This window comes from Camelus dromedarius, chromosome 5, assembly GCF_036321535.1.
Source record: "Camelus dromedarius isolate mCamDro1 chromosome 5, mCamDro1.pat, whole genome shotgun sequence".
In the NCBI taxonomy this organism is placed as follows: domain Eukaryota; kingdom Metazoa; phylum Chordata; class Mammalia; order Artiodactyla; family Camelidae; genus Camelus; species Camelus dromedarius.
Window position 1 is genome coordinate 22636403 of NC_087440.1, and position 26004 is coordinate 22662406.

General features: G+C 51.5%; 1 protein-coding gene and 1 long non-coding RNA gene across 2 annotated transcripts; both read right to left on the reverse strand.

The window, feature by feature from the left end:
• Window positions 1–9867: 9867 nt before the first annotated feature.
• LOC135321284 (uncharacterized) lies at window positions 9868–13886 on the reverse strand. Its single transcript, XR_010380880.1, has 2 exons — window positions 12580–13886; window positions 9868–11831 (listed from the first exon to the last, which is right to left on the reverse strand). It is a non-coding gene; the product is annotated as an uncharacterized LOC135321284 (long non-coding RNA).
• A 160-nt stretch (window positions 13887–14046) lies between these two features.
• On the reverse strand, window positions 14047–23178 carry IVD (isovaleryl-CoA dehydrogenase). The gene is made up of 12 exons (XM_064485728.1): window positions 22984–23178; window positions 21684–21773; window positions 21395–21446; window positions 20662–20831; window positions 20183–20276; window positions 19854–19990; window positions 18490–18586; window positions 16989–17082; window positions 16421–16502; window positions 15819–15923; window positions 15640–15712; window positions 14047–15004 (listed from the first exon to the last, which is right to left on the reverse strand). The coding sequence occupies exons 1-12, from the start codon at window positions 23134–23136 to the stop codon at window positions 14871–14873; spliced, it is 1281 nt and encodes a 426-aa protein (XP_064341798.1). The 5' UTR covers window positions 23137–23178; the 3' UTR covers window positions 14047–14870.
• Between the last annotated feature and the right edge of the window lie 2826 nt (window positions 23179–26004).

Sequence of the window (26004 nt, forward strand, 5' to 3'; positions counted from 1 at the left end):
CTGGACAAACTGGTGGTCACAGTGCCTTGGGGCAGGGATACCAGGACACCAACTAAATGCGGCTGCAGCACTTGCCCCCTCCCCCCATTATAGGAAGCTGGGGTGGGGTGGGGGTGTAAAGAAAGCCGGACTTTTATAGTCCTTTTATCTGACCCACTCCCTCTTAAAGGGATCGAAACCCCCCTCCTTAAAGGGATCTCCAGAAATTATTTGCCCCCAGGCAAATCCAAGTACAGACGTCTGTTTGGTCTTTACCTGCTGGGGTCCCTTTCCCTAGGGATGGAGAAGGCAGAAGTGCTCTCCCTGTGACTCTAAGCTGGAGGGCAAGGCCCCCTCCAGCCACCAAGGAGCCAGCTGTTGAGTGCCCAGCAAAGAACAGGACCTCTTCCTCCTCTAAAGGCACTCGCTGCCACAGGCTGAGGAGTAAAGGTGAGGCAGGGGCCTATGTGGGCCCAGTCTCTGCATAAGAAGGAACAAGGATGGGGGGTGCTACATGCACTCAGACCTTGGGGAACACATGTCCACGGCACAGTATCCAAAACCCCCATCTGTCCAGCGCTAGCCTCCAGATTGCTGGCCAGGGGAAGTCTCTGCAGGCTGCCTCCCTCCCCCCGCCCCTTCCCCCCCACCCCAACGAAAAAGCTGTTTTTGCATTCTCCTCCCTTCTCTCAACTCCGGACTACTACCCTCTTTAAGGGCCCCAGGCCTTCCCCCTGGGGTGCCCTCTCTCTCCCCCTTATCCACGTTGCCTCCACCAAAGCCCCAACAACTGCACGCTACACCCCATTTCAGGCTCTCTCCTGCCCTGGTCGGCGAGTTCCTGGGGTCCGTCTCACCCCCTCTGCGCCATCCACCCCGCTCCCAGCCAGGGGGTTGGGGGATGGGCCACCTCGGCTCCCGGGAGCCCAGCAAAGCTGCATCCTCTCCCTCCAGCTTACTCGGCACCTAGTCCCACCCTGCCCTTAGAGCCGCAGGGTTCGAGGATAGTGGGTGTGGAGTGGGGAAGGGGGGTCCGAGGGCACTCCAGACAGAGGAGAGTCGGAAGCAGGCTCTCACTGAAGCCACCCCTTCTGCCCCTCCTCCCTTCGCCCGTGGAGGGTCGAGGCTGCCGCCGGAGGGCTTCCCGGGCGCTTGGGAACTCGCCAAGGCCCCCACCCCTGCCACTCCCTGGAGGAGAGGCCCCCCCCACCCCAGGACCGGAGCTGCGAGCCCTCCCCCCGCACCTCCCGCAGCTGCTGCAGCCTCCGGCTGAGGTCAGGCTCCACCTCCTTTCTCCGGAGGGAGAGCGCGAGGGTTGTTTGTTGTTGGGGTGTGAGAGGGAGAAGGTTCGAGATCACCTGGCCCGGTGGGCACCGGCCCCTGGTGCGGGAGCCGGAGTGGGATGGGGTGGGCTGGGTTCGGCGGGAGCTGACTGCATAGGGTGACGGGCTAACCTCACCCCACCCCACCCCCACCCCCGCTGGCTCTAAAAAATTGGCCCCATCCGCCGCTCTAGTTCTTCCATCCACAGCCGCCCATTCGCCCTTGACCCCGCCCAACTGTCCATCTCTCGAGGGATTCTGGAGAGGACAGAATGCCCCGGCAAAAGGGCCAACACATGGGTTACCACGAGGAACCAGTTTTCTTGCTCTCAAGAAGCTTCCAGTCGGGGGCTGGGATGTGGTCGGAGTAGAGCGACAAGTATACAGAAAACAGCGTGATAAACATAACTTCTTGATAGGAACACGCAGTAGCTACTGAGGAAGCCAAAGGAAGGGTGCCAGGTTCTGCCCCTGGTGTGGAGCTGGGTTGAAGTGCGAGAATGTTCGAGAAGGGCTGAGCTGTGAGCAGTCTTCATGAAGGAGCAGGTATTCACGCAGACCTGCCATCGGTAGGGGCAAAGCTGAGGACGCCCCAGGCAGGGGTCCTGGCTTTAGCAAAGGCATCGAGCTTTGAAAGAGGGGGTGAGGCGGGAGTTGAGGCTGGAGAAGTGACTGGGTGAGTAAGCCCTGCCGAGGAGCTTCATCCCAAGGCGTCGGGTACCAGCGGATTTTAAGGGAAGAAAGGTCTTGTCAGATCTGTGTCTGACAAGAAATCTGGGGAGGCGGGTTGGGGGAGCAGTGGGGTGTGGCTCATGCCAGGGAATGTTGCTCCTCGGTTTCCACCCAGCGCTGGCTTCTCAGAGGGATGTTTCACCTGGGGTCTCAGCCCTCCCTTCTCGTAGGTTGGGCAGCAAGGGTCCATCCTTGGGAGAGTCCTTCCTCAGCGTGACTCCCACTGCCAAACAGGGACTCCGCCTTCTCTCTCCCGGGAAGGGGTTGGGAGGGTCCAATGCTTCCAAATCCTCATTTGCCCCTTCTGAGCACTCCTGCCATTTCCTGGAGCAAGGATAGGAAATAAGCTGGCAAACATGGGGACCAGCTTTGCCCTCCAGGTGCTCTTTCCCTGCCCCACCTGGGACTAGAATTCTCAGGCAGTGGACTTTGATGATAAAAACCGTGCAGAGCTGGGTTTGTCCTCATCCCAGTCCCAGGAGGCAGGCACGATCCCTGTGGCCATTTCACAGATTAGGAACCTGAGGCTTAGAGCAATTAATGCCTGCCTCAAATCACACAGGTGAGACTTAGATCCTGGCTTGCCTGACTTTCAAGTCAGGGTTGGATCCCCTGGCCCTAGCCTGCAGCACTTCTTTCTGGACATGCCCCACTGTGTGCCCCTTCTGACCACAACCACTGCCGGGATTGCCAGGTAGAGTACAGGGTGGGAGGGTATCAGCAAAGCTTCATACTATAGCCCTGCTGTTTGCAGTGAGCCCTTTCCCATGACATCTGGAAGCAAACTCTCCAGGTCTTTGCTTTGAGGTCTCTAGCATAGGTCTTACCCATTCATGTTTGTTCCTGGAGCTCCCTGGGTTCTCTGCCTCTGAAATCCTCAATCCTCACACTCTCAAGCCTGATTTCCTGCAAAGGATTCCCAAAGCTCAAATGAAGGTCTCCCAAACCTCAGGTCCATCTTGCTCTCTGATACCCTGGATTCCCAGGGGCTCTACGCTTGTCTCCTGCTATGCCTTCCTGATCATCTACTGCTTTGCCTAGGTCTCTGTGATGAGACTATAAGCCCCTGGAAGGCAGGACTATGGCTTCAACTTCCTCTTTATGGTTTCCTATGTGTCTAGCACAAGGAAAGAGCATTCTAGGTCCCTCAGAACCTGGCCCCAGGACACGCAGCCTTTTACCTCTTCCCTTCCACAGATCCACTCAGGGGTCCCAACCTGGCAAACTTTGAGCAGAATTCAGCAGGCAAACAAGTTCCATTTGACAAGTTTTTTTTTCTTGCTGGGCTTTCAAAAACATTAAAATTAGGAGCCAATGCTGAAATGTCTGGAGATTTAAAATAAAAATCTAGATTTCCAGTTTCTCTTGAAAAATCAGATCTGGCTACCTTTGGCCCATATTTCCACTTGCAACAGTAGGCTGGTGCCGAGTAGCAAATGCCATCTTTACATGGGGCAGGCATGCTCCGGTGTGTCATGGTGCCACCTTGCCCTCTTTGGGCATTTATGCCTGCCTGACCCATAAAGGTCTTCAGGTTTGTGATTGTTGCACTGTGGCCACAGAGACACGGATGGGTGTCGTGGTCCAGGCCTTTGGAGTGTCTGCCTCCCTTGGCCCTACCTGTAGAGCCTCATTATGTTCTCACAGCCTATTTCTCATAGCCCTTTACTGACCACACTCCAAGATCCATGGACCCAGACTGGAGATGAAAAGGGAAATTAATTTTAACTTTTTTTGGGGGGTAATCAGACTTATTTATTAATTTTCTTTTCAATGGAGGCACTGGGGATTGAACCCAGGACCTTGTGCATGCTAAGCATGCACTCTACCACTGAGCTATACCCTCACCCCCTAAAAGGGAAATTAAATGTGACCCAGAGTGTGTGGGCTCCTCAGGGTGACTACTCCCAAGAACATGGCATAATGTTTTGCAAACAGTAGGTGCCCAATAATGCTGAAGAGTAAATGATTTGTAAAGAGCAACTGAATAAATACATTAATGGAGAGGGGAGGATGGTTCCAAGAAGCATGACACATCTGCGATGGTCTGGATGTGGGTTGCTTGAGACATCAGCTTCGTTGGGGGTCACTGCTACTGGACACTTGTCTGCTCAGATATCAAATGGGAGTATGTTAAGGGGTAACCCCTTATGTATGTTTGAGTATGTTTGAGGACCCCAGGAGGCTGTGGACTGGAAATCCAGGAGTGCACCCACTGTGATTCTTTGAACCCAGACCTGCAGACTCCTAGGACAATGAGGAAACCCAGATCTGGAATGGACAGTGTCTTCCAAAGCCAGGGGTCTTATAGAAGGCATGGACAGGCACTCAGTAACCCTTTTAAGTAAATATTAGTCACAAATTTACAAATGAATAAGGACACCGAGACCTGGAGAGTGTAAGTAACTGCTCAAGATCACACAGGCTTGGTGTGGTTCCTAACTTTTTTTTTTTTTTAATGGCACTTAGCATAAAGGGTTAACCAAGGTCTAACCCTTTGTAGGTCTAAAACCATTACACTCTTTTTTTCACATTTCACATACTATAGTAGTTAAAGAATACAAACTCTTTAGCCTGAGTGGGAGTCCTGGCTCTACAACTTCTTAAAACATGCAAAGTGCTTAGAACAGTGACTAGCTCATAGCTAATGCCCCCAAAGCATTAGTAATTATGAATCTACTCCATCATTCCCCCACCCGGCCATGCCTGCAGTCTGCCCTGTCTCCATATTAGTATTGGAATCCAGTCAGGCAACTCCCGTTTGCACCCCTGTCTCCCATCAGGAGCCCCTACCATGTGGTGCCCATGGCTGTATTCTGTCCACCTAACTGCAGTATGTCCCACTCTGGCCTCAGTCAGGCTGGATGCCTCTCTTTGCTGTGTCTGAAGGAGGGGCCAGCCTCTCTCACCATGGCTTTCCCATGTCACCCTCCCAACACTAGGGCAGTCTCCATGACCCCAGCCATCTTCCTCTGTATTTGGAAAGATTTTCAGAGACATCTAATCACATTCCCCAAGGTGTAGTGGCTCCATCTCCTACAGGCTCCTAGCTACGTCCACGGACCTCCCTAGTCTTCTGAAACCAAGAGCAGAGGCAGAGTCACCTGTGGCTCTTTTGCCATCTTTCTGCAACCTCAATGAACCCACAAGAGCCAGGATCAGCCCTTCCCAGCAGAGACACCCCCTGGAGAGGTCCCCAAGCTAAAGTCTGGGCCCCAGGTGGTATGCTCACCAACCACAGCAGCACTCGCACTGTTCAGGCACCAGTGAGACCAGGAAGGTGATGCCTATTACCCCTGTCTGCCTTGGACAGCCTCCACTCCGCCCAGCAGAAGAGAGACCCTCTGAAACTGAAGAACAAAGCCAAGAGTATATGACCCAAGCAAGACTGAGCCAGATGATAAATAGCTGGGCAGGTGATGCCAAGACTCAGGCATGAGGTCTGACAAACTTCCCTCTGATTTGTGAATATTCTAATTAAAAATAAATCTTGTAAGAGGATTTGCAAAAATCATGATTGGTTGTGTGGGCAACTCTTCTTTACTGAAATGCATATGAGGAAGTCAGCAGTTGCCTTTTTCATTTGTTTCTCTCTGTTGGAGTGTATTCTGTAGTGATAGGTAACATTCCTGGAGCGACTCCATGAGCTAGGCACTAGTTAAGTTCTTTATACGTTCTCTTCTCATCTTCTTTCTCATCTTGTGAAATAGGTACTGTTATTATTCCCATTTTACTGATGAGGAAACCAAGGCATAGAGAGGTTTGACAACTTGCCCAGAGTCACACAGCTAATAAATAGCAGAGCCATGGTTTGGATACCAGACTTGCCACTTTTCATTGTTCCTCCATCATTTGTTTCTAAATGAGCTTCCCCAAACAATTCTCTGTTCTTGTGTGTTTTCCAAATGTCTGTTAGCTACTCATTTGGATTTTACACATGAAGTTGCTGTGAGCAGAATGCATCTTACTATTAGATTGGGGGCAAAATGTTGTGAGTGTATTATCCTATTTCTTTATAAAAAGAATATTCCTTTAGCAAAGCCTCATCCAAAATACCCTTTCCTTGCCCTCTGCACTCATTTTGACACTGAAAGAACAATGTGGTCTTTTAGGGACATCAGATACACTTCAGCCAACTTCCAACTACAGGCAAAACCAGTGCTCTCCCAGTGTTTCGATTTTGGGGTAAAGGCACCACCTCCCACCCAGTATCCAAAGCCAAGGACCTGCAAGGCATCCTTACCTCCCTCTCCTTCCCCAGCCACCACCCACATCTAATCCATCACCACAGCCCAATGGTACTTACTTTCACTCCTGGCACCTTCTCCCCACCCCAGCATCTGGCAGCCCTGACCTCCCAAGTCTGCTTTGCCCCACCCCAACCCCTCAGCCTGTTTTCTATGAAGCAGGCAGAGGGCTCTTTCCAAAACAGATCGCATGGTACTCCTCTCTTGCTTAAATCCTTCTATGTCTGGCTGTCAGGATAAAAATCTGAATCTGGAACCGAAAACTGAGGCTGCCCCAGCTGGGAGGCTCCCTGATCCTTACCCTCATCTCCCTTCCAATCACATACCTGAACCAGCATTGCTCCCTCCCTCCCAGCCCAGCAAGGGTAAGACCTGTCTCCAGAGACCAGAGTGAGGACTGGTCTGCACTGGGTCCTACTGTTTCCCCGCAGCTTGGCCGGGTACCTCACATGGTAGTTCTCAATAGCAGTTACTGAATGATGAATGAATAAGTGAATGACCAGTGGAGAAAGCAAGCCTTTGCCTGTGCCGCAGCGGCTCTGCAGTCTCACTCCTTTGCCAGGGGGTCACAGCGATGGACTTTCATATCAGCTTAGAAAACCACCTCCTGTAGCCACACTGCATGCCCGGCCCTGCCTCCTGCCTTTAGACTCACTCCTCCCAGCCCAGTTTGCCTGTTTTCAGGAGTAATTGTGATGTTACCTTGGCCTCTGAGTCTGCAATGTGTGTGGGTTTTGTGATTTGTGTATATTTTAACCATAAAATTTTCTGACTTGATTAATTCAGTGACTGGATTACAATAGTCATGAGTTGGACAGGGCAGACTCTGAAATCTGGAGACATAAAACTTACGGTGCTGGCTTTGGCAGTCCAGATGGATTCTCCAAGAAGCCAGAGTCTGTGGCCCCAGAACCCTGCTCTTTGTAGCTGCTACTAAAACGATCAGAGAATTTAGTTCAAGGCAAAGCCTCAGGATTTCCCTCTGCCCTCTTCTGCCCCTCTCCCTGCAAATCTGCCCTTGGTATTTTAGTTATATCTGATTTCATTGAAATAAACTTGGTGGAGGGTAACAGCAAGAGAGGTGGTCCCCTACTGCAGCCCCCAGCACAGGCATTCATTATGCGGGTATTTAATGGGGGTACCTCCTTTGAACCAGGCTTACTGCTGGGGATACAGCAGCAAACCTAAGACAGGTAGGATCTGGGCAATCGGTGCTCATGCAGGGTCATAAAGAATGGATAACACTGGAACAGATTGGTGTGAATGAAATGTCTATCACTGTTTCACGTCTATCTCCCCAACTAAACTGTAATCTCCTCTGACCCCATAACTGTTCCTCACCTTTGAGGCCTGGCACAGAGTGGCTACTCTGTACATGCTGGTTGTTCTTTACCGAACTGGGAGGGATGGAGGTGCGGATCACTCAAGTGGGCTGAGCCTGGGGTGCCCTGGCTTGGGGGCCAGAGGCTGGATAAGCAGGTCCATCTAGGGACTGTTGGTGGGACTGGGTGGTGGGCCCCAGGAGACCCTTGTAGACTCTCTAAGGTATAGACAGAGTGATGGTTTCCATGAGGCAGCAGGGAAATGAGTTGGGTGGCTGGGATTGGGGGGAGTGGAGGGAAGGGGCAGATCAGAGAACTTTGTAGGGAAGCATAAGGTGGCTGAGCCCACAGGAGTGGGGCCACCTGGGGCTCCCATCCTGGGGCAGTGGGGAATGTGGAATATGCAGAATATAGGAAGGGGAAGTAGGGAAGTGTACCCATTAGTGAGGGGAATGCCTCAGAGCTAACACTGGGGAGCCTGTGTTTCTCTGAGCCTTCTTTGGGGATAGCTAACAGCCTCAGTTACAGATGTCCTGTTGCCTATAGACAGCAGGCTTTTTACTCTGAGGCACTTCCAGGGCTCTGTCTCACCCCTACGGCCTCTCCAGGGCTCCGGAATCCAAGACTTGAGGCTCCAGCCTACCTGGAGGTTTGGGTGATCAGGTAGGGAGAGCAGAAAGACAGCAGCATGAATCTCTCTCAAAGGCTCAGGTCAGTGAATGGGGATTAGGGATGTGTGTGCGGCAGGGTTCTAAGCACCCGGGCATCCCACACCAGATGACAAAGGAGGGCCCCATTTGCCTGCAGGTGAGGACCTTCCTTCACTCTGGAGCCAGACAACCTCCCAGGAAAGGAGGGTACCTGAGGGAGATGGAGACACCAATGGCCAACTTGCTTCCCATTCCCCACTCTTCTCAGCCTTGCAGGACCTACCACCAGGCGTACTCTGCCCAGGGGCACCTGGAAGGTGGGAGCAGGGAGAGAGGTAGTAAGAAGGGCTGGCACTTGCTGGGTCTGAATATCTGAATTTTCTTTAGCCTGAACTATTGCCAGCTCTGGGCACTGGAAGTAGTCTCAGCATCAAGGGATAGGTCCCCGCTCTCCTAGGCAACCACAGTTGTACAAAATCCACATACCTCCAGTCTTAATTGACTGCCTTGCAGTGGCCCTGACCCCACCCTTCCGCTCTGGGCCAACGGCAGGGTTCTGGAAAGAAAGGAAGGTCTGGGTAGGCTGCAGGCCAGTGTGAAGACACCGAGTCTCACCTCCTTAGTCTCTTCTTAGTTCAGATTCCTTCTCCCCCTCCATTTTAAATCTTAATTCATCTTATAATAAATTTAACTAAGCAATTTTACTTCAGCAAGTAAAGGCACCTCCCGTACACCCAACCTTGTCCAACCTGACAGCATCAGGCAGGGCTCAGGTACTAAGAGACTTTGCTACCCTGTTCCCATAAGTAAAACAAGCATTTAGGGTGGGTCCCAGGTTGTCCTGAAAGTAACTCAGCTTCACAGAGGCTGCCTGTGGAAGCCCAGGCGGATGCGCCAAGGGGACTCTCAAGGCAGGCCAGGCAGGTGGCCCCCAGTGCTGGGCTTATCTCCCTTGGGCAGCTGTGAGCTCACGCTCCGTGCCTCTGCTCTTGCGGCGTGTCTAACAGCCTGTTTCTTGGTGTGTGTGTCTGTGTGTGTGCACCCGTGTTTGCCTGATGGGCACAGATGTGTTTGGACGGAGGCGAGCCTGTCTCTGTGGTTCTGGGCATAGTCGTAGTTTTCTTTCTTCCCTCTGTCTGCTGCTGGCAAGGGCAGCCCTCTGTACTTCCTTCACTCATCCCCATCCTCCTCTGCGGAGGGAAGATACCGCCTGTACTGAGATGTCCCTGGACCCGGTATATCGTTCCTGTCTTTAAGAAAACTCCCACTTAACTATCCTGCCCTTACTCTCCTGTGTCTTCCAGGGCAAAGCTGTGTTGGACTGCCTGGCAGAGTAAGTGGAAATTTAACTATCCCTCCCTGAGTCTGCCTGTGCTAACTCGGTGCTGTCTCCCAGCCCCTGGCCTACTGCATGGTTCTCTGCTTGTCTACAAAGGTTTGTTGACTGTGTGGTTTGTGGGCCTGGACAGGGAAGTGGTGATGCACACTCCTTTGTTATCTGACTTTTCCTCCTTTGCTGAAAATAAGCTCATGGAGTTGGCCCTAGGGCTGGTGGGCCACCTCTATCTTGGGTCACCTCTGGTGATCCCTCTAAAAAAACAGAGGCACACAACAATTTTGGAAAACAACTGGAATTAATTACTTAGTAAAGTTGATCATGTATATCCTACAGCACAGAAACTCAATTCCTGGGAGACTCTTGCACACAGAAACCAGAAGACACAGAATGCTTTAGGTAGCCCCAAACTGGAAACAATACAAATGTCCATCAACACTAGGATGAATAATTAAACTGTAGTATTTTCACACAATGGAATACTATACAAGAAATGTATGTAAGAAAAATGAAGACCAAATGACCAACTTAAAGTTCCACTCATTAATGTGAAGGGATCTTTGAAAACTATACTGAGCCAAAGGAGCAAGACATAGAAGAATATATTTAGTATGAGTCTCATGTTCCAAAGCTTAAAAACAGGCAATCGAAATATTGTTTACGGGCACACAGATAGGTAGGAAACCGTAAAGAAAAGTGAGAAGAGGATTGTTGCTAAATTCAGGATCCTCTAGGGAGAATGGTTCCTCTAGGGAGAACGTGTCAGAGAGGGGCACACAGGCTTCAAAGTTACTTGAAGTGTTCTCTTCATTGGCCTGGGTGCTGGGTACAAAGGAGTTTATTATTGCTTTTCACACTACATATATGCATGTTACAGACTCTTCTGTATATACAATATGTTTTACACAAGTTAAAAAAAGGGACGGTGTGTGTCCTGACTCTGCCCTCTTTCTTTCCAATCCCCTTGTTGTTCTCAGCTGGCAGAAGGGAGACCAGGGTCCCTCATCACAGTTTCTTTCTGTTTTTGAGTGGGTCGTAGGACTATGGGAGGTGAGGGCCTCCCCTCTGCAGCTGGGCTCTGCTACTCGGGAGCGGGAAGGCCGGGGGGAAGCAGCGCCAGGCCAGGCCGGCTGGCTCTGCTGTTTCTGCCAACTCTGGGGATTAGGCCAGGGCTCTGGCCCACCTGTTGTTTCACTCATTCAGCATGAACATAACCATTGAGTGCTTACTGTGAGCACTGGGTGCTGTTGGGAGGGTTCAGATAAGTGAGAAATGGTCTTTGACCTCAAAGAGCTGTACAGTACACAGAGGTAATCACATATACAAATAACTCTGGTACCAGCAAGTTGTGAGCTAAGGGTCACATGACTACCCATCTACGCTTTCAGTAAACATTTGCTGAGCACCTATTATGTGCCAGGAACTGTGCTGGACAGTGAGTGTATAAAGGCAGATCAATCACAATCCTGATCCTTAAATTCTTAACCTAATGCCTGGGAAACAGACACAAATGAGATAAATACAAGAGTGGAGAAAGCCCACTGATATGGATATGCCCAGGGAGGAGCAGGAAGGGGCCTGCTAAGAGGGGGTGAATTGAGGACAGAGGAGTGGGAAGGGTTGAAGAAGGGTGGCCTTCCTGAAAGAGACAGCCCCAGAACTGAGGACTTTGGGATGAGGAAGCAAGAGCAAAGGTGAAGGGCTAGGACATCCTCCACAGAGGGACCAGCTGGGCCAAAGGCACAGGGATCAGAAACTGTGTCTTGAGGACTGTTTACAGCTGGTACACAAGTTCTCAGTGGGGATGGGGAGAGGAGCAGCCGGCGGGGAAGGCCGAGACAGATCAGAGTCATATTTGCCTTGGGAAACCTTAGAAATTATAGTGCTGGGTGCCACTGAAGGATTTAGGGGAACTCCATAGCTTACTCTGACTCAATATAGAGGAAGGGCTGAGGAGTGTGCAATGGAAGAAGGCAGGCAAGTTGTCAGGTTTTTGTGGATCCAAGAACTATTTCAACAGGCTAGTTCTGTCTGAGAGTGGGTGGGTGATGGGTGGAGGAGAGGCCAGCTTCACAAACAGCTCCCTGCCGGAGTGACCAGTGCAACACACAGGGCTTCCACCTGGAACTGGTGTGGCTCTTGGCTCTGGGTGTGAGGAGTGTAGACAGAGACAGGAACGTGGATGGGGCTCTGTATCCTCTGATCCCAGGGCCCCCAAATGGTGGCCTGTGGACAGGACTGGCCTGAGGAAATGAGGCATGTAATGAGCTCCTTATAAATCAAATGTATGCACTTTAAGGAACTATCTATCTGCAATTAAATCAATAAGTAGGCGTACCACTGAAAGGCATGAAGTGAATTACCAACAGAAGTCCTTAAAGATTCAAAAGGGGTTTCATCTTGGAACGGGGGCCATGGTGGGGGTGGGCAGGGGAGGGTTAGTGTTTTTTTTTTAAAACAAGACTTTAAACTCTCATAGTTTAAACCCCATGCACATAAAACATACAACCCCCCCACCCCAAACTGGCCTTTGTTGCGAATTTGTCCTACTTTTAATTGCTAAAAGCGGTCTTTCTTGTATGAAATGATAGAAGACAGAGGACAGCCAGCTACCCCCTTCCCCCCTTAATGTCTTCATTTGGCAAAACAAAACGGTGTCGTGGAACCCTGTGCATGCAGAAATTCCGGTCTGGGAGCCGCCAGTCCAGAGCATCCTGCCTTTGCCGCAGGTGGCCAGCAGGGGTCAGGCGAGCTCCACGCAGGGCCGCCAAGCCGCGCCCGCGCCCGAGCCCGAGCCCGCGAGCCTGAGCCGCGCTCAGTAGCGCGCGGCGCCTCGCGCCTCGGGGAGCCGGGCAGACGGAGCACCCTGGACCTGCCTTAGGCCGGGAGTGGCGGCTAAGGGGCCTGGGTCCCGGCTCTTCCGGGTGGGGCATGGGCTGGGCGCCCGCCCCCAAATCAAGAAAAGGACGCCCCCCCCCCACCGGCCCCTACCTCTAGTTGACACCAGTTCTGGCTCCACCAGGCGTCTGGGTGTGGCTGGTTTACCTGCCGTGTGTTCGGTAGGTACCGTGGGCAACTCACCGGTCTTCTGGAAGGGGACCCTGCGCAACCGTGTCTCCTGCATCGGGTTGCTGCAGTCAAGGAGCTAATACGTCAAAACGAGGTTTGAGAGGTCTACATCGGTAAGGGATTATCATTACCAGGTTATATAGGTTTAGAATTAGGACTCAGGCTTCTGAGCAAGTATCCTCTAGGCCCCAGATCAGCTGTGCTGTGCTAAAACGTTGCCTGTGCTTCAGAATTACCCCTGGAGTTGTGATTAGGTCTGGGACCCATCCAGGAATCTGCATTTTTTATAGGTTGCCAAATTCTGATAAAGGGTGTACCCAAACCACACTTGGAAAACCATTCCCTTTGCGTCTTTTGCCATCCTAAGGGGCAAACAGAAGGAAATAAAAGAGTGGGATGGTAGTCAACAGGAGGGCTGGGCTGATAAGAGATCTGCATAAAGTTGGAGTGGAATGAGGCAGCCCCAGGAAGGAGTGGTGTTGGCAGCTGTAGAGCTGCACAATGCCTGACAATCACCCCAAACTCCTATAGGACCACGTAAGCCCTGCTCTTTCATCATTCATGACTTAGGCTACAGTTTTTCTTGGCTTTAAACATTTCATTCTCCCTACGTTGGTGGCAGGGCTCCGTGATCCACACCGACTGGATGCAATATCCTATTCTGTCATATTTTGAACGTCTCTGGTCTGGTCATTCCAGCTACACTCTGAACCCAGCAAAACCACCATTTTAGCCACATTCATCCAACATAGTAGGGAGCAGGGTGGGCAAGTGAAGGGACAGGGCCATAAGGCCCTCAGGATAGGACTGGGCTGGGGTAGGTAAGGCGCGAACCCCATCTGTCCCAAGCATTAGGGTGGGAACAGTACTTGGCTATAGGCCAGGACTAAAAGTCAGAACAGGTGCCACTGGGTTGAGAGCCAAGGAAACCAGTTCTCTTTTAGGGACTTAGATGGGATGGGACAACCCAAACCTGTTCCACTCTAGGCAGCTATGTAGTGGGGCCCCAGGCAGGTATTCTCAGAACCCTGTTTCTGCTGATTTGGAGTCTCGCTCCAGTTCTGACCTTGGGAAAATCAAATCGTCTTGATTGTTTATAAAACATGGGGATGGGCTCCAGAAATTTACAAGCTTCCTTCTAGCTCTGAGACTCTTACCCCACTGGGCTCCCTCTTTTCTTTAAAAATCTCTAGATATGGGAGAGAAAGGTTGAGAACTCCTCTATCCTAAGGGCTGATTGCACCTCTGTGTCCCCCATCACCAGTGAGCAGGCTGGAGGGCAGGAGCAGGACCTGGACCAGCCACTCTCCAAGGACACAGGGCTGAGCCAGACAGAAGGCAGTAGCAAGTAGATTGCTTCTCCCCAACACCAGTTTAGAAGCAGATGGGTTTGCTTCATAATATGTTTAATTTGAAATGGCAGCAGCCACTGTGCAGTTGTAACGAAATTAGCCACAGGGTATCCAGAGAAATGTACGCAGGCGGCCTCGGTTGGAGTTGAGCCAGCCAACCCAGGACTACTGCCCAGTCAGCTGTGGGCTGTCACATGGCCAGGACTGGATGGTGGCAGTGGCCGCCCAGTGCTGGAGGCATTGAGCCCGTCCTTCATAAGCATGCTGACCTCTGCCCCACCGTGGATTCTGGGTGGCACAGGTGTTCTGAGATGCCCATCCCCAGAGCTCCACCCCAGTGTGGTAGGGTTTCAGCCCTGAAGAAAGGGATCGAGGGCCTGCTGCAGAGCAAGCGCCTACTCACAAGCTGCCGGGAGCCGAGGCCTCTAGAAATTGGCGGAAGCAAAGTCTAGGTTTAGGAGTACTTTTCCCCAGAAAGAAAAGAGGCTACAAGTTCAAATAAATGGAGAGGGGCAATGCTTCTGGTGTCCTTGAGGAGAGGGTTTCCTGGCAGAGCCTCAACCAAGAGAAAGGTGCCTATCCTGGGAGGTGGAGGGGTGTCAGAGGGCTCAGAAGTTAGACAGCAAGGGCAGAGAGTCACCAAAGCCCTCCCAGAGAGCCCCAGAAGAGCCAGCATGCTTCCCAGCGAGTCCATTTTAAGCCACTGCCTGCTTTTCCTGGGCTGGTGGACTGGCCCCGATCTGAGGCCCATGGCGCTCGGCGGCCGTCGAGCAGCGGGGCCTGCCTGGAGGAGAGCGGCCGGATCTCTCCTTCCAGAGAAAGGCCTCTAGGTGCTGGGAAGTGGGGCGAAAGGTCTTGGGGTTAGTGGAAGTCTGCGTTGAAGGCTCTGCCGATGATTAGCCGCCTCACCTCACTGGTCCCAGCCCCAATCTCATATAGCTTGGCGTCTCGCAGAAAGCGGCCCATGGGAAAGTCATTGATGTAGCCATTGCCACCTGCAGCCAGGGTTGGGGCAGAGAAGGAAGAACAACGGCAAAAGTAATGGGCAGTGAGCAAAGCAAGTCATGTAAACAGAAGGCCAAGTGTATAGAAATGGGCCAGGAGGAGAGACTGATAGAAGAGAAGAAGCAAAAGGTGGTGAGAGGGAGAGTGTGGGAAATGCCTAGCTGGGGGAAGGTGGACAAGGGGCTGGAAGTGCTGAGGATACCAGGCGAAGGTGGGGAGAATCATCAGTAGACATGGAGAAGGGGATAAGCAGCTATACTGCACAGAACTGCCAGGCCCAGAGAGGTGAAGCAATTTGCACAGGTCACAAAGCAGTAGGGTCGTGACTCGAACCCAGGCTGTCTGGCTTGAGTCAGTGCTCTTAACCATGGTGCAGCATTGAAACGAGGCTGTTCCCTACTTCCCAGCATCCACAGGACCAGGTAGGGAGGGTGAGGGGGGCACTGGGGAAGGCAGTAGCAACGTGCAGCCTCTGGCACTTTCCCCATTTGCTTTTCTATGCCCTCCCAGTAAGTGGGGCAGGAGAAGCCTGAAGGTGCAGCTCAGCCGCAGCCCAGGGTGAGAAGTGGAGCCTCTCCTTGGAGGCAGCCACAGGCTCCAGCAGTGGGCAGTGGGGGCCACTCACCCAAACACTGAATGCCGTCCAGGGCCACCTGTGTGGCGCACTCGGCTGAATAAAGAATCACACCGGCGCAGTCCTGCGGGAGGAGGCTCTGGATCAGGGAGGAGCCGGCCGGGGTCACACAGAAGGGGCCCAGCAGCCACCCTGGCCCTGGCCTGCCCTCTCCTGGGTCCGGCCCTGACCTTGGCGGTGCAGTGGCCCTCATCACAGGCCTTGGCGACATTGTAGACGTACTGCCGACAGGCCATGAGGCGGGTGTACATGTCTGCCATCTTCCCCTGCATCAGCTGTGCACAAAGGGAGGTCACAGGTCAGTGTGGAGACACGGTCCTCTCATGCTCACTCCCTGGTTACCAAAAGCAGGTCAGCAGTAGCAGTCTGACAGCTGGGGATGGGGACCCCAGGGCACAGAGAGATGGGACTTGCCTAGGATGACAGAGATGGTAGCAGGTCTGGAGTCAAAATGCCGTGGCCCTGTGGACACCGTGCCCTGAACCAGCCCCCCACCCACACCACCCTTACTACTGTTCCGCAGTGGCCTCGCCCAGGAAGCAGGACTAGAAATGCTGCTGCCTGCAGCTTCCAGCGTCCTGTTTATTCATCTCAAACAGGAAGGGCGGTGACAGGAGATGAAATTCCCGACAACTTACAAAGCCAGGTGGCATTATGAAGGCCTTGCAGGTGAAGGACAGTAAATGCCCACAGCACATGCCCTACTGGCTTGTCTGTTAGAGAAAACCTGAACCCAGCGAATAGTGCATCGCAGCCAAAACATCCCACTCACCTGGAAGTGGCCGATCTTCTGGCCAAAGGCCTCCCTCATGTGCAGGTAGGGAATGGTGTGGTCGAGGACGGCCTGCATGAGCCTGTGTTAAGGCGGGAAACGCTGGGAACGGGCCTCACTGTCGCCCACTGCCGGCTGGGGTGGCAAAATGCTAGGGCAGAGAGGCCTGAGGGACAGCAAGGCAAGGGGAGGCGTGGAGCTGGTGACCCAGTGAGAAGAAAAGGAGCATGAGGACTCGTCACCCCTGCTCAGTCACTGCACTGACTGCTCCTTCCTGAGACCAGGTGGAGTGGCGGGACCCCTGCGTAGAAGGTTAGAGCCCAGGCACCCTGCTTCATGTTCTGAGTAACTGAACAGAATGGTTCCTCAGGCCTACTGTCCACCGCTGAATGATATTTGCCTTCAGTGCAAAGAAAGTAAACATGAGAGGAAAGGTTCTTTTTTGTCTCCAGGAGAGAATGCTTATCGGTAGGGAGGTGGCTCCCATCAGCCCCCAAGTGGAAGGTACCACTTGCCAAGGAGGCTGCAAAAGCCCAGCCCCAACCACCCCCCGCAGCCTCGCACTCACCCAAGGGGCCCACCAGCCAGCACCAGCCGCTCCAGGTCCAGCCCACTCATCAGCACGTAGACGCCCTTATTTGGATGACCCAGGATGTTGGCAGCTGCCGGGAAAAGTGCTGGTCAGAGGGAAGAGGGCTATCACAGCTGCCTCACTTTTATGCAAGCTACTCGGTTTGGTAACATGGCTCTCTTCCAAGGCATGGAAATATGTCACCTGACCTTCAACTAGAGTTCCAGGTGAGGAAAAGGAAGAAAAGTTTACCACTTCCCATCAGAAATGGAGCTTGCTAGAGGGGACACCCGCCCCCTGCCACAAGACCAGACACAAAGGCCCAATCTTTAGATCTTCCCCTTCTCTCTCTCTCTCTAGGTAATTAGGCTTATTTATTTTTAGTGGAGGTACCAGGGATTGAACCCAGGACCTCGTGCATGCTAAACACATACTCTGCCACTGAGCTATACCCTCCCCCTCCCCTTCTCTTCTTGAGCTGCCTTGGATAGGAACAAAGAAAAGCTAGTTTTGTCTAGAAGTCATCCAACCTCTCCCTAGCGTTTTTGTTTTTGTTTTTACACCTGTGCTCATAAAGGAACCAGAGAATTACTCTATCCCCTAGGTTGAGTCTGCTCTGGTCAATATCACCCACCACCCTCCCCAAGGTGGTCCATGGAAGAGTCTGTCCAGGAGATGGGCCATTTAGTGCTGGTGACAGACATTGCTGGGTATCTCCCCATCCCAGAAGCCAGGACACTGGATGGCCTGGGGAGGTGTGGGCAGGAAGCTGAGTGTAAAAAGCTGGCACCACTGACATGCTGGCAGAGTCAGTGCTGGCAGAGTTTTTCCTGCTGATCAAGAAGGCTCTGCACCGACCGCCCCTCCCTAGATACTCCTTGTAACCACAGCAAACTTTTCCTGGGTGGCAGACTGTGGGGGAGACGGATAGTCTATGGCTGAGGCACACAGCAAACCTAACTGGTGATCTGATCTGTGCCCTCAGTCTTGGTAGCACACTGTGGGAATGCTGGCTCTCATGATCTGGAGCACTTTTGATTACACTTCAGAAAATACTCAAACTGAACTGCATTCCCTTCACCAATTCTGACTTCCATCAGTTTATTGAGATGGTTTTTAGCATCATTAATGAATACCTCACACAGGCTGTACAGGCAAATGTACATACAAGGAAGCCTGATGGACACGGGTGGGTAAGGGCAGATCTTACCTTTCTAATCTGGATACCAGAAAACCAGCCCCAGGCCCAGTATGTTATTCACATAGGAAACACCACCCTTTCCTGCAGCCACAGGCGGGCATACAGCTGCAGTGGCTCAGGCCAGGAAGGACAGCTGTCCAGCCCAAGTCCTAAACCTACAGGCCAGTGGGCCAGCACCCAGTGGCAGGCCCACCATCTGGCCACATGCCATTGGTGAGCGAACAATGGTGAGGCTCTCCAACCCAGAGATGGGCTTTCTCAACCTGTGACAGGGTCAGGACATTCTCAGGGACTCACCAGGAACCTTGCAGTCCTCGAAGATTAGCTCACAGGTGTTAGAGCCTCTCATCCCCAGCTTGTCCAGCTTCTTGGAGGTGCTGAAGCCAGGCATCCCCTTTACGGGAACAAAAGGTGGCCCTCGTTACAGAGCACCTCCCAAGGGGCCAAGGAGAGGGAAGACCCCTGGGAAGTACCCATCTTTCCATCAAGTCCCCGTCCTTGCCTGGCACACCTGCGTTCTACTCCCCATGCCCCTACTCCAGAAGCACCAGCCCTAGCACCCGTACCCGACCGCAGCCTCCCCCGCTGCTGTTTCTGTTCCCCCCAGTTATCACCGGACCAGTTCTTTCCCAATGAAATGCCAGATCCCCGAGGCCCTCCTGACACTTCCTGGCTTTGTTTCCTTTCCTCAGGGGAAATCACTTTCAAGACACTCTCACCAGCCCACTTAGTTCCTTTGCCACCTTGTTCCTCTGCCACCTGTACCTGAGTCCCGCTCGGGATCAAATCAAGCACCTGATGCTTTGGCCTGTACTAATGGGACGCAGTATGTGTTGGCAGGTGCCCAGCAGAGTGCCACCGGGTGTTGCTTCCTTCCTCCAGAAGATAAGAGCACCCGACTCAACCTAGAGAGTTTCCATTTCAGCCACACCCTTTAGGTTACTCACTTTTCTTGTCCTCCAGTCCAAGTCAGCTACTCTCCCCAGGTCCCTGCAGAGGGCACTGCAAACCTTCATGCACTCATTCAGGAACCTCTCTACCAACTCCCCCGCCCTCCCTCTCCCCCTCGGTCACCAGGCAGATGGTTCCTTCACCATCACCTTTGCCTCTTCTCCCTTAACTCATCATTGTGCTTTGCTCACTAGCTCCTACACAGCTCACTTTCTCCCTCTCCAATTTTCCTTTCTCCTTACCAAAAAATTTGCTCAGTTCACTCCCATTCTTAAAAGCAAACTCAAACTCCCAACATTCCATTCTAACTCCTGCTCTGCCTCCCTCTTGCTTTTACTAACAAGATTTGGAAGTCTTCAGTCTCCACCGGCATCCTCACTCACACCTTGGTCTCCCACAGCTACCACATCCAAGTCCACCAGTGACACCCTCATTGTTAAAGCTGGTGGCCTCCTTTTAGTTCTCATCTTCCTGGACCTCCATATGGCCTGGCTCCGTGGATGGCTTCACTGTCTTCAGACTTGATCTATCCTCCCTGGACTCCACTTTTTGGTCATTCTCCTTTCAGTCTCCTCTCCTACCTCAGCCCACCCCAGGAGGGAGCCTCGGCAGAGCATGCAGCACTGTCTTTGCTATCACTACAAGGAGCTCATCTTTGGTGCCACTTTCAGGAAACAGAAGCCTCCCACTATACACTCCCCTACACTCACCTTCTCCACAATGAAGGCTGTGATGCCCTGAGAAGCTGGCACAACAGCCAGATCTGTCTTGGCGTAGATAACAAAGACGTCAGCATCGGGGCCATTGGTGACCCAGAATTTGTTGCCATTCAAGATGTAGTGATCTCCTAAGAACAGGGAGTTGGCTACTTGTGCAAACTGTGCTGGCCGGTCTGAGCCAGCCGGTCCACAGACCTCCCGCTGAGCAAGCTGCCCAGCTGGGAAACACTTCTGGAAACCCAGCAGAGGCCATCCCCAATCACTGCTCCCTCACCCCGAAGGTCTACTCATTTCAGCTCCCACATCAAGAGAAGCCTCACCTTTCTTTTCTGCTTTTAGCTTCATGGAGACAACATCAGAGCCAGCATTGGGCTCACTCATGGCCAGGGCTCCGATGTATTCACCGCTGATTAGCTGCAAGGAAAACCCCAAAGGGCCTAGTTATGACTTCAGAAGTACCCTGTAGGGGCTCACCAATACTGCTTCTTGCCTGTTCACATGACACCCCTTCAAACTTCTCTCAGACCAGGTATAGGTAAGGTCTCTCTTCTTTTCCCATTCCCCTTGCGAGGGAAGCTGGTCCCATCTTCTGTTTCTCAAAATGCTCTGCAGATATTGTCCAGTGACCAACCCAGGTGTTCTGGCCCTAATTTAAATTTTTTTGACTGAAGTATTTTAAAGCAAGTCCCTGACCTCTTCCTAACCCTCGCAGGTTCAGGGTGGCATGTGACAGACAGCAAGTCTCCCCAGTGGGAAAGGAGCCGCGTGCAACATGAGATCAGCGTGTGCACTTCCTCACCTTGGGGAGGTACTTCTCCTTCTGGGCCTCATTCCCGTTACGCACAATCTGGTTGAGGCAGAGGTTGGAGTGGGCACCATAACTGAGGCCCACTGCTCCAGAGGCTCGGGACACCTCCTCCATCACCAGCACGTGCTCCAGGTAGCCCAGGCCGGAGCCGCCATACTGAACTGGGGGGGGGGGGGGAGGGGCAGGTGGGAATGGAAAAGGCAGCCCAGGGAAAGTCAGGACGCTGATAGGAATCTTACATTTACTTGTGGCAGAGAAACACCCCGGCAGTACATATTTATTCTAAGTTCCCTCTAGTAAGGTTACCAACGTTAACAGGCCAATGCTATGGAGCCAGCTTATTAACTCACAGAACTGATTTTGCCTACTGCCTCAGGTCAGCTGAGGTGTGGTTCACAAGACAGTCAGTGCTAAGACCACTGCTTGATCTGGAGTTTTCCAAACTCCCCAAATCACCTAGGAACTTATGAAACATGGGGAGTTTAAGGTGATCCAAGTGAACCACACTGACCTAATCCTGTTGTCTTCTTGATATCACTGCTTAAGAAAGGGAAGAGCTTAATCTTCTCTGGGCTGACAGTTAATGGGCGTTTCTCAGGTCCAAGAGGGAGAAGGTTCTGGATTTCTTTGAGTATACTCTTTCCCCAACTTTCCTGCTTCTTTTGAGAATGGTGTTAAAGGACATGCAGGAGAAGTTCTCCGTAGGGAAAGAAACTAGACTCACCAGGGGCTGTGATGCCCAAGACTCCAAGGTTCCCCAGCTGCTTCCAAAACTCCTGCCAACAGAATGGAGTGAGTGCAGTGGGTTGTGAGAAGGCAGCCAGTCACAGGTGCCTGGCACACCTGGGACAACGAGACCCAAGCACCTCACAGAAAGGGGCCGCATTGTTAGGGAGCTGTCATTTACCAGAAGACTGTGTGAGTCCTTCCAAGCAGCAGTGCAAGTCCCAGCCTCCCCCAGCCCAGCTCCCAGACTGTCCCCCTCCCCGCTCAGTGTGGGCCTCATGACTCACTCGCAGGTTCTTGAATTCATTGCTTCGATCAATCTCCTGGGCCTGGGGGGCTAGGTGCTCCTGAAGAAACTTAGAAATGGTCTGACGAAGCTAGAGGGAGAGAGGGGGACGGACGCCACTGAAACAGTACATTATTGCCCTTGAGGACAGCGTCTCCACTACTGAGCACACCTTCAGGAAAACAGGCCACAAGTAACCTCAGCAAACAGCATCAAACTGAAACTTAGAGGTCCCACCAGTTTATGCTTCCTCAGAGGTGATCTTCACCTCCCTTTCTGAAGATTATTTCTAAAATGTCACTCCCCTGCATAAATCTTCCACGGCTTTCCATTGTACTTAAAAGACAAACTCCTTATCCAGGACTGGAAGGCCCTGGGTAAGGCGACTCCATTAGGCCCTTCCCCAGTACCTTCCTCCCCATTCACTGTGCTCCAGCCACATACTCTGCAGTGTCAGGCTCTTTTCTGCCCCTGAACCTTTACTAAAGAGATTAGAAACTCTCTCTCTTTTTAATGGAGATACTGGGGATTGAACCCAGGACCTCGGACCTTCTGCAAGCTAAGAATGCACTCTACCATTGAGCTACACCCACCCAGCCACCCACTCCTAAAAACTCCTCTTATCAGGAAAGCCTGAAAACTAGAATTGAACACTTTCTGCCTGACGTGATTCAAAGTTCTGTCTGCAGATGCAGATGGTGACTGGAGTTCTGGGCAAGCTCAGGCACTTGCTTAGAGCCAAAGGAGAATCACCCGGGAACTTCAAGTCAGCATCCAAGTGAACAGTCTCCTTCCTCCACGAAAGGCTCTGGTTTAGTCTCATTAGTAAGGACATCTTTCAAGTGTCTGTTCAACTTTGTGCTTTGATCGGATAGGCTGAAGAATGATAGTAGACTACACTGTGAATTTCAACCCCCCCACCCCCGACCCCGAGGTGTGTATTCGAAAAAGATCCCAGTGGTGGTTATTAACCAGGTTTGAGAACCATGGCCTTAGACAGTGTTGAGATGTAAGAAGAGTTCAGCCAGCCAGAGGGCCCTTTCTCCACACGCGAGTAGCTCTGCCAGTCCTCCACCAAAACACCCTGTCTTCCGGGAATGTTTCTGTCCTTGACTATTTCTAGTCTAACTCCAGCAGCCGGGCCTTGCTGCCTTCACACAGTAGAGGCTGAGGCTCGCAGCCACCCAGCGCTGGAGCTCCTACAGTCCCCGCCCGATCACACGCCGCGGCTGGATGAACGCCAGGCAGGAGTGCGACCACGGGCAGGGAGATGGGGCCGGGAAAGGGGTCAGGCTCCCTACCAGCTTCTGCTCCTCGCTTAACCCATTGATCGCGTCGTCCACAGGCAACAGAGAGTTGGCCCGCTGGGTAATCAAGCCGGCGAGCGGCTGCAGTAGCGGCTGCAGCCTCCAGTTCGCCACGCGCCGCCCCAGTAACCAAGCTGCAGTCGCCATCTCTTCTTTGTGCTGAGAGCGGGAGCAGTAGCAGCTGCAAGCCAGCCCTGCTCGTTCCACCAATAACCGGCTTCGCTGCCGCCACCCAATCGGCGAGGAGGGGTGGGTATCCAGCAGCCAATCACCTTCCGCGCTACTCTCAGCGGTGACCGTCCGCGGACAGACAAGGGGCCGCTGTGCTTGCTCCGGTGTGGGACCTGTTGGCGTCATCCCCAGTTGGGTCTTTTTTAAGTTGAGGAGCAAGAAAAGTGTCTTCTTTTTGAAAAGATGATATAGTATCTCCCCTACGACGAAATAGTAATCCCTAACCGCAGGTGTCTATTTCTGTGGGAAAGCAAGTGTTACAATAGCAAACGGAAAAGCCCACTGATTGTCCCATGCTTGGCAATACATTGTTAAAACAAATCTGGGATAGCTAAAACTCAGAAAGGAGCGCTCGCTCTAGTGTGCACGGTGACTATAACTCAGTAAAATTTGCTTTGTTATGCAAAAGGGTTTTTGGTTTTGATTCGAGTTTTGTGGGAAGGGGGTTGCTAAGGAGTTGCTGTCTTCCAAATTATTTGATGCACAGAAAAACGGCAGTCAGGACTTACTTTTAACGGGGTTGGGTGGATGGGGAGACAGGAAAGGAAGAGTTGTGTGAGGGGAAAGAGTAGAGCTGGTGAAGTTCAGCCTCTGTCTTCCTCCGCCCTTGCTGTTTTCCTCCCCTGTGGGAGTAGGGGCGGGGAACGGGTCAGTGCCCTTGAACAATTAGTCTCAGGTAGATCAGGCCCTGAGTGTGGGAACAGCCTTGCAGTCCTGCCACCTAGCTGTGGGGCTTTGGACAAGTTTCTTGGATCTTTTCAGACTAATTCATCATCTGTAAAATACCTATAAAATGAAAACACCACCAACCATTGCAAGGCTGTTAGGAGGAGTAAAGGAGATTTACATATTTGATGACAAAGCTTTTTTTTTGGTGGGGGAGTGAGGGAGATAACTAGGTTTATTTATTATTTTTAATGGAGGTACTGGGGATTTAACCCAGGACCTCATGCATGCTAAGCACAGCATTCTACCGCTGAGCAATATCCTCCCAATGACAAAGATTTTTATTCCTTCTTACAGTGCCCCATTAGTCCAAGGTCTCAAATAGACCTAAGACGAAAGTCGGGCTCTGTCAGCTTGTCCAGACCAAAATACTTTCTTCTTCATATCAAGCGTCCCCTAGTTGGAGAAGAGGGTTCCCCTGTAAACTGCAAATAGAGGTTCTCCTAGACCCCAAGCACGGTTTTAACTCCCACATTACCCTATTTTCAAGGGCCATTGGGGTAGAATGTTTTTCTCCAAGACTCTGTACTACCCCTAGGAGAGCTCAACACGGTGAGAACCAAGAGCCCAAACTTCAAGGAGGGTGGTAGTGCCCCTAGCTGCTTAAAGGCCAAAATGAAGACTAAAAAAGTCCACTGGATTTACCTACAGGCAAGTCGTTGGTGACCTCGAAACTGAGCTGGAACTTGTGGGGCCCTCACAGGTACAAAAGCCCCTCTGTGTCCCTGTTTCTTGTTTGTAGAAAAAGACTTTAGTCTCCTAGGCCTTCCCTGAGTTCCAAAGAACAGACTCGAGCAGTTACTAACTAGGGAAGCAAGGGAATGAAGAAACAAAGGAAAAGCAGTCAAGAAACAATAGTGCAGCAATAAAACAGAGTCCTAGTTCCTCCTCAAGGGATATATGAACCTATCTGTCATATATCTGAGTTATTATGCAGAAACTAAGACATCCCACACCCAGGTGGAGGTTAGTGATCACAAACACTAGACCCTAGATGATTAAAATTACTGAAACATCACTCTGTTACTTCACTACACACCAATCAAAAGAAAGTCATGCACCTTGCAGCCCTTACCCCAAATGTTGCCTTTAAGAACCCTTTCCTGGAAGCCACTGGGGATTCAGGTTGTTGAAAAATTAATCAGTCAATCTAGGAAAGAAGTGGAAAATTTTATTCAAGCCAAATTTGAAGATTATAACTTGAGAACAGTATCTCAGAAAGCACTGGGAACTGTTTTGCCCATTAAAAGTCAAGGCACAGTTATATAAGTTTTCTTTTGAGACAGAGGGCTGTACATTAAATGACATATTGACAGCTTACACAATCCAGATCTAAGTGTCATTGTGGCCTCTTACAAGATCAAGAAGAAATGTCATCTTTTAAGGACATATCTTGTTGATGTTAGAAAAACATTGCTCTTAATGGTTGAGCAGGCATTTCTGCCAATGGAAGAGGTTTGGTTGATGCATAATGCAGATACACAATGCACAGTGGGGAGAGAGGAGGCCAAAGGGCAGAGAAAATTTTTTATGTTTAAATATTTCTTATCTTGCCATAAAATGTTTATTTTATTTCACAATTTCCCTCTTTTGAGCATTAATCTTTTGATAGATGGCATTAGGTGATCAAATATTTTGTCCCTGGATGCCAGGGTGGTTGCTTGCCTGCCCTGACATCTATTATGTCCCTTGAGGCCTGGTCCTAATAGCCCAGTTCTCACTTTTTGGGGGTTATATTAGCAGGATATTTGGCAAGGACCTACAGTCAACTCCAAGTTGCCCAGGAAGACTTAAGCCTATTTTCCTTGCATGTGCATTATATATGTCCATTATTTTATAGAGAACTATAGACATGATCTAGATTCAAGTCATTCAGATGTCATTATTGTTGGGCCAACTGATGTCCTTCAAAGTCCAATGACCTCCATTCCTAGGCTCTCAGATGTCTGACATTCTTTACTGAGCGTGTTTCCCCTAACAAACTAATAGCCCCAGGTAATGCCTACCTTATCAGAATCAAACTCCGTTGCCCTTCATGGACCCTAAACCTCTTACCTC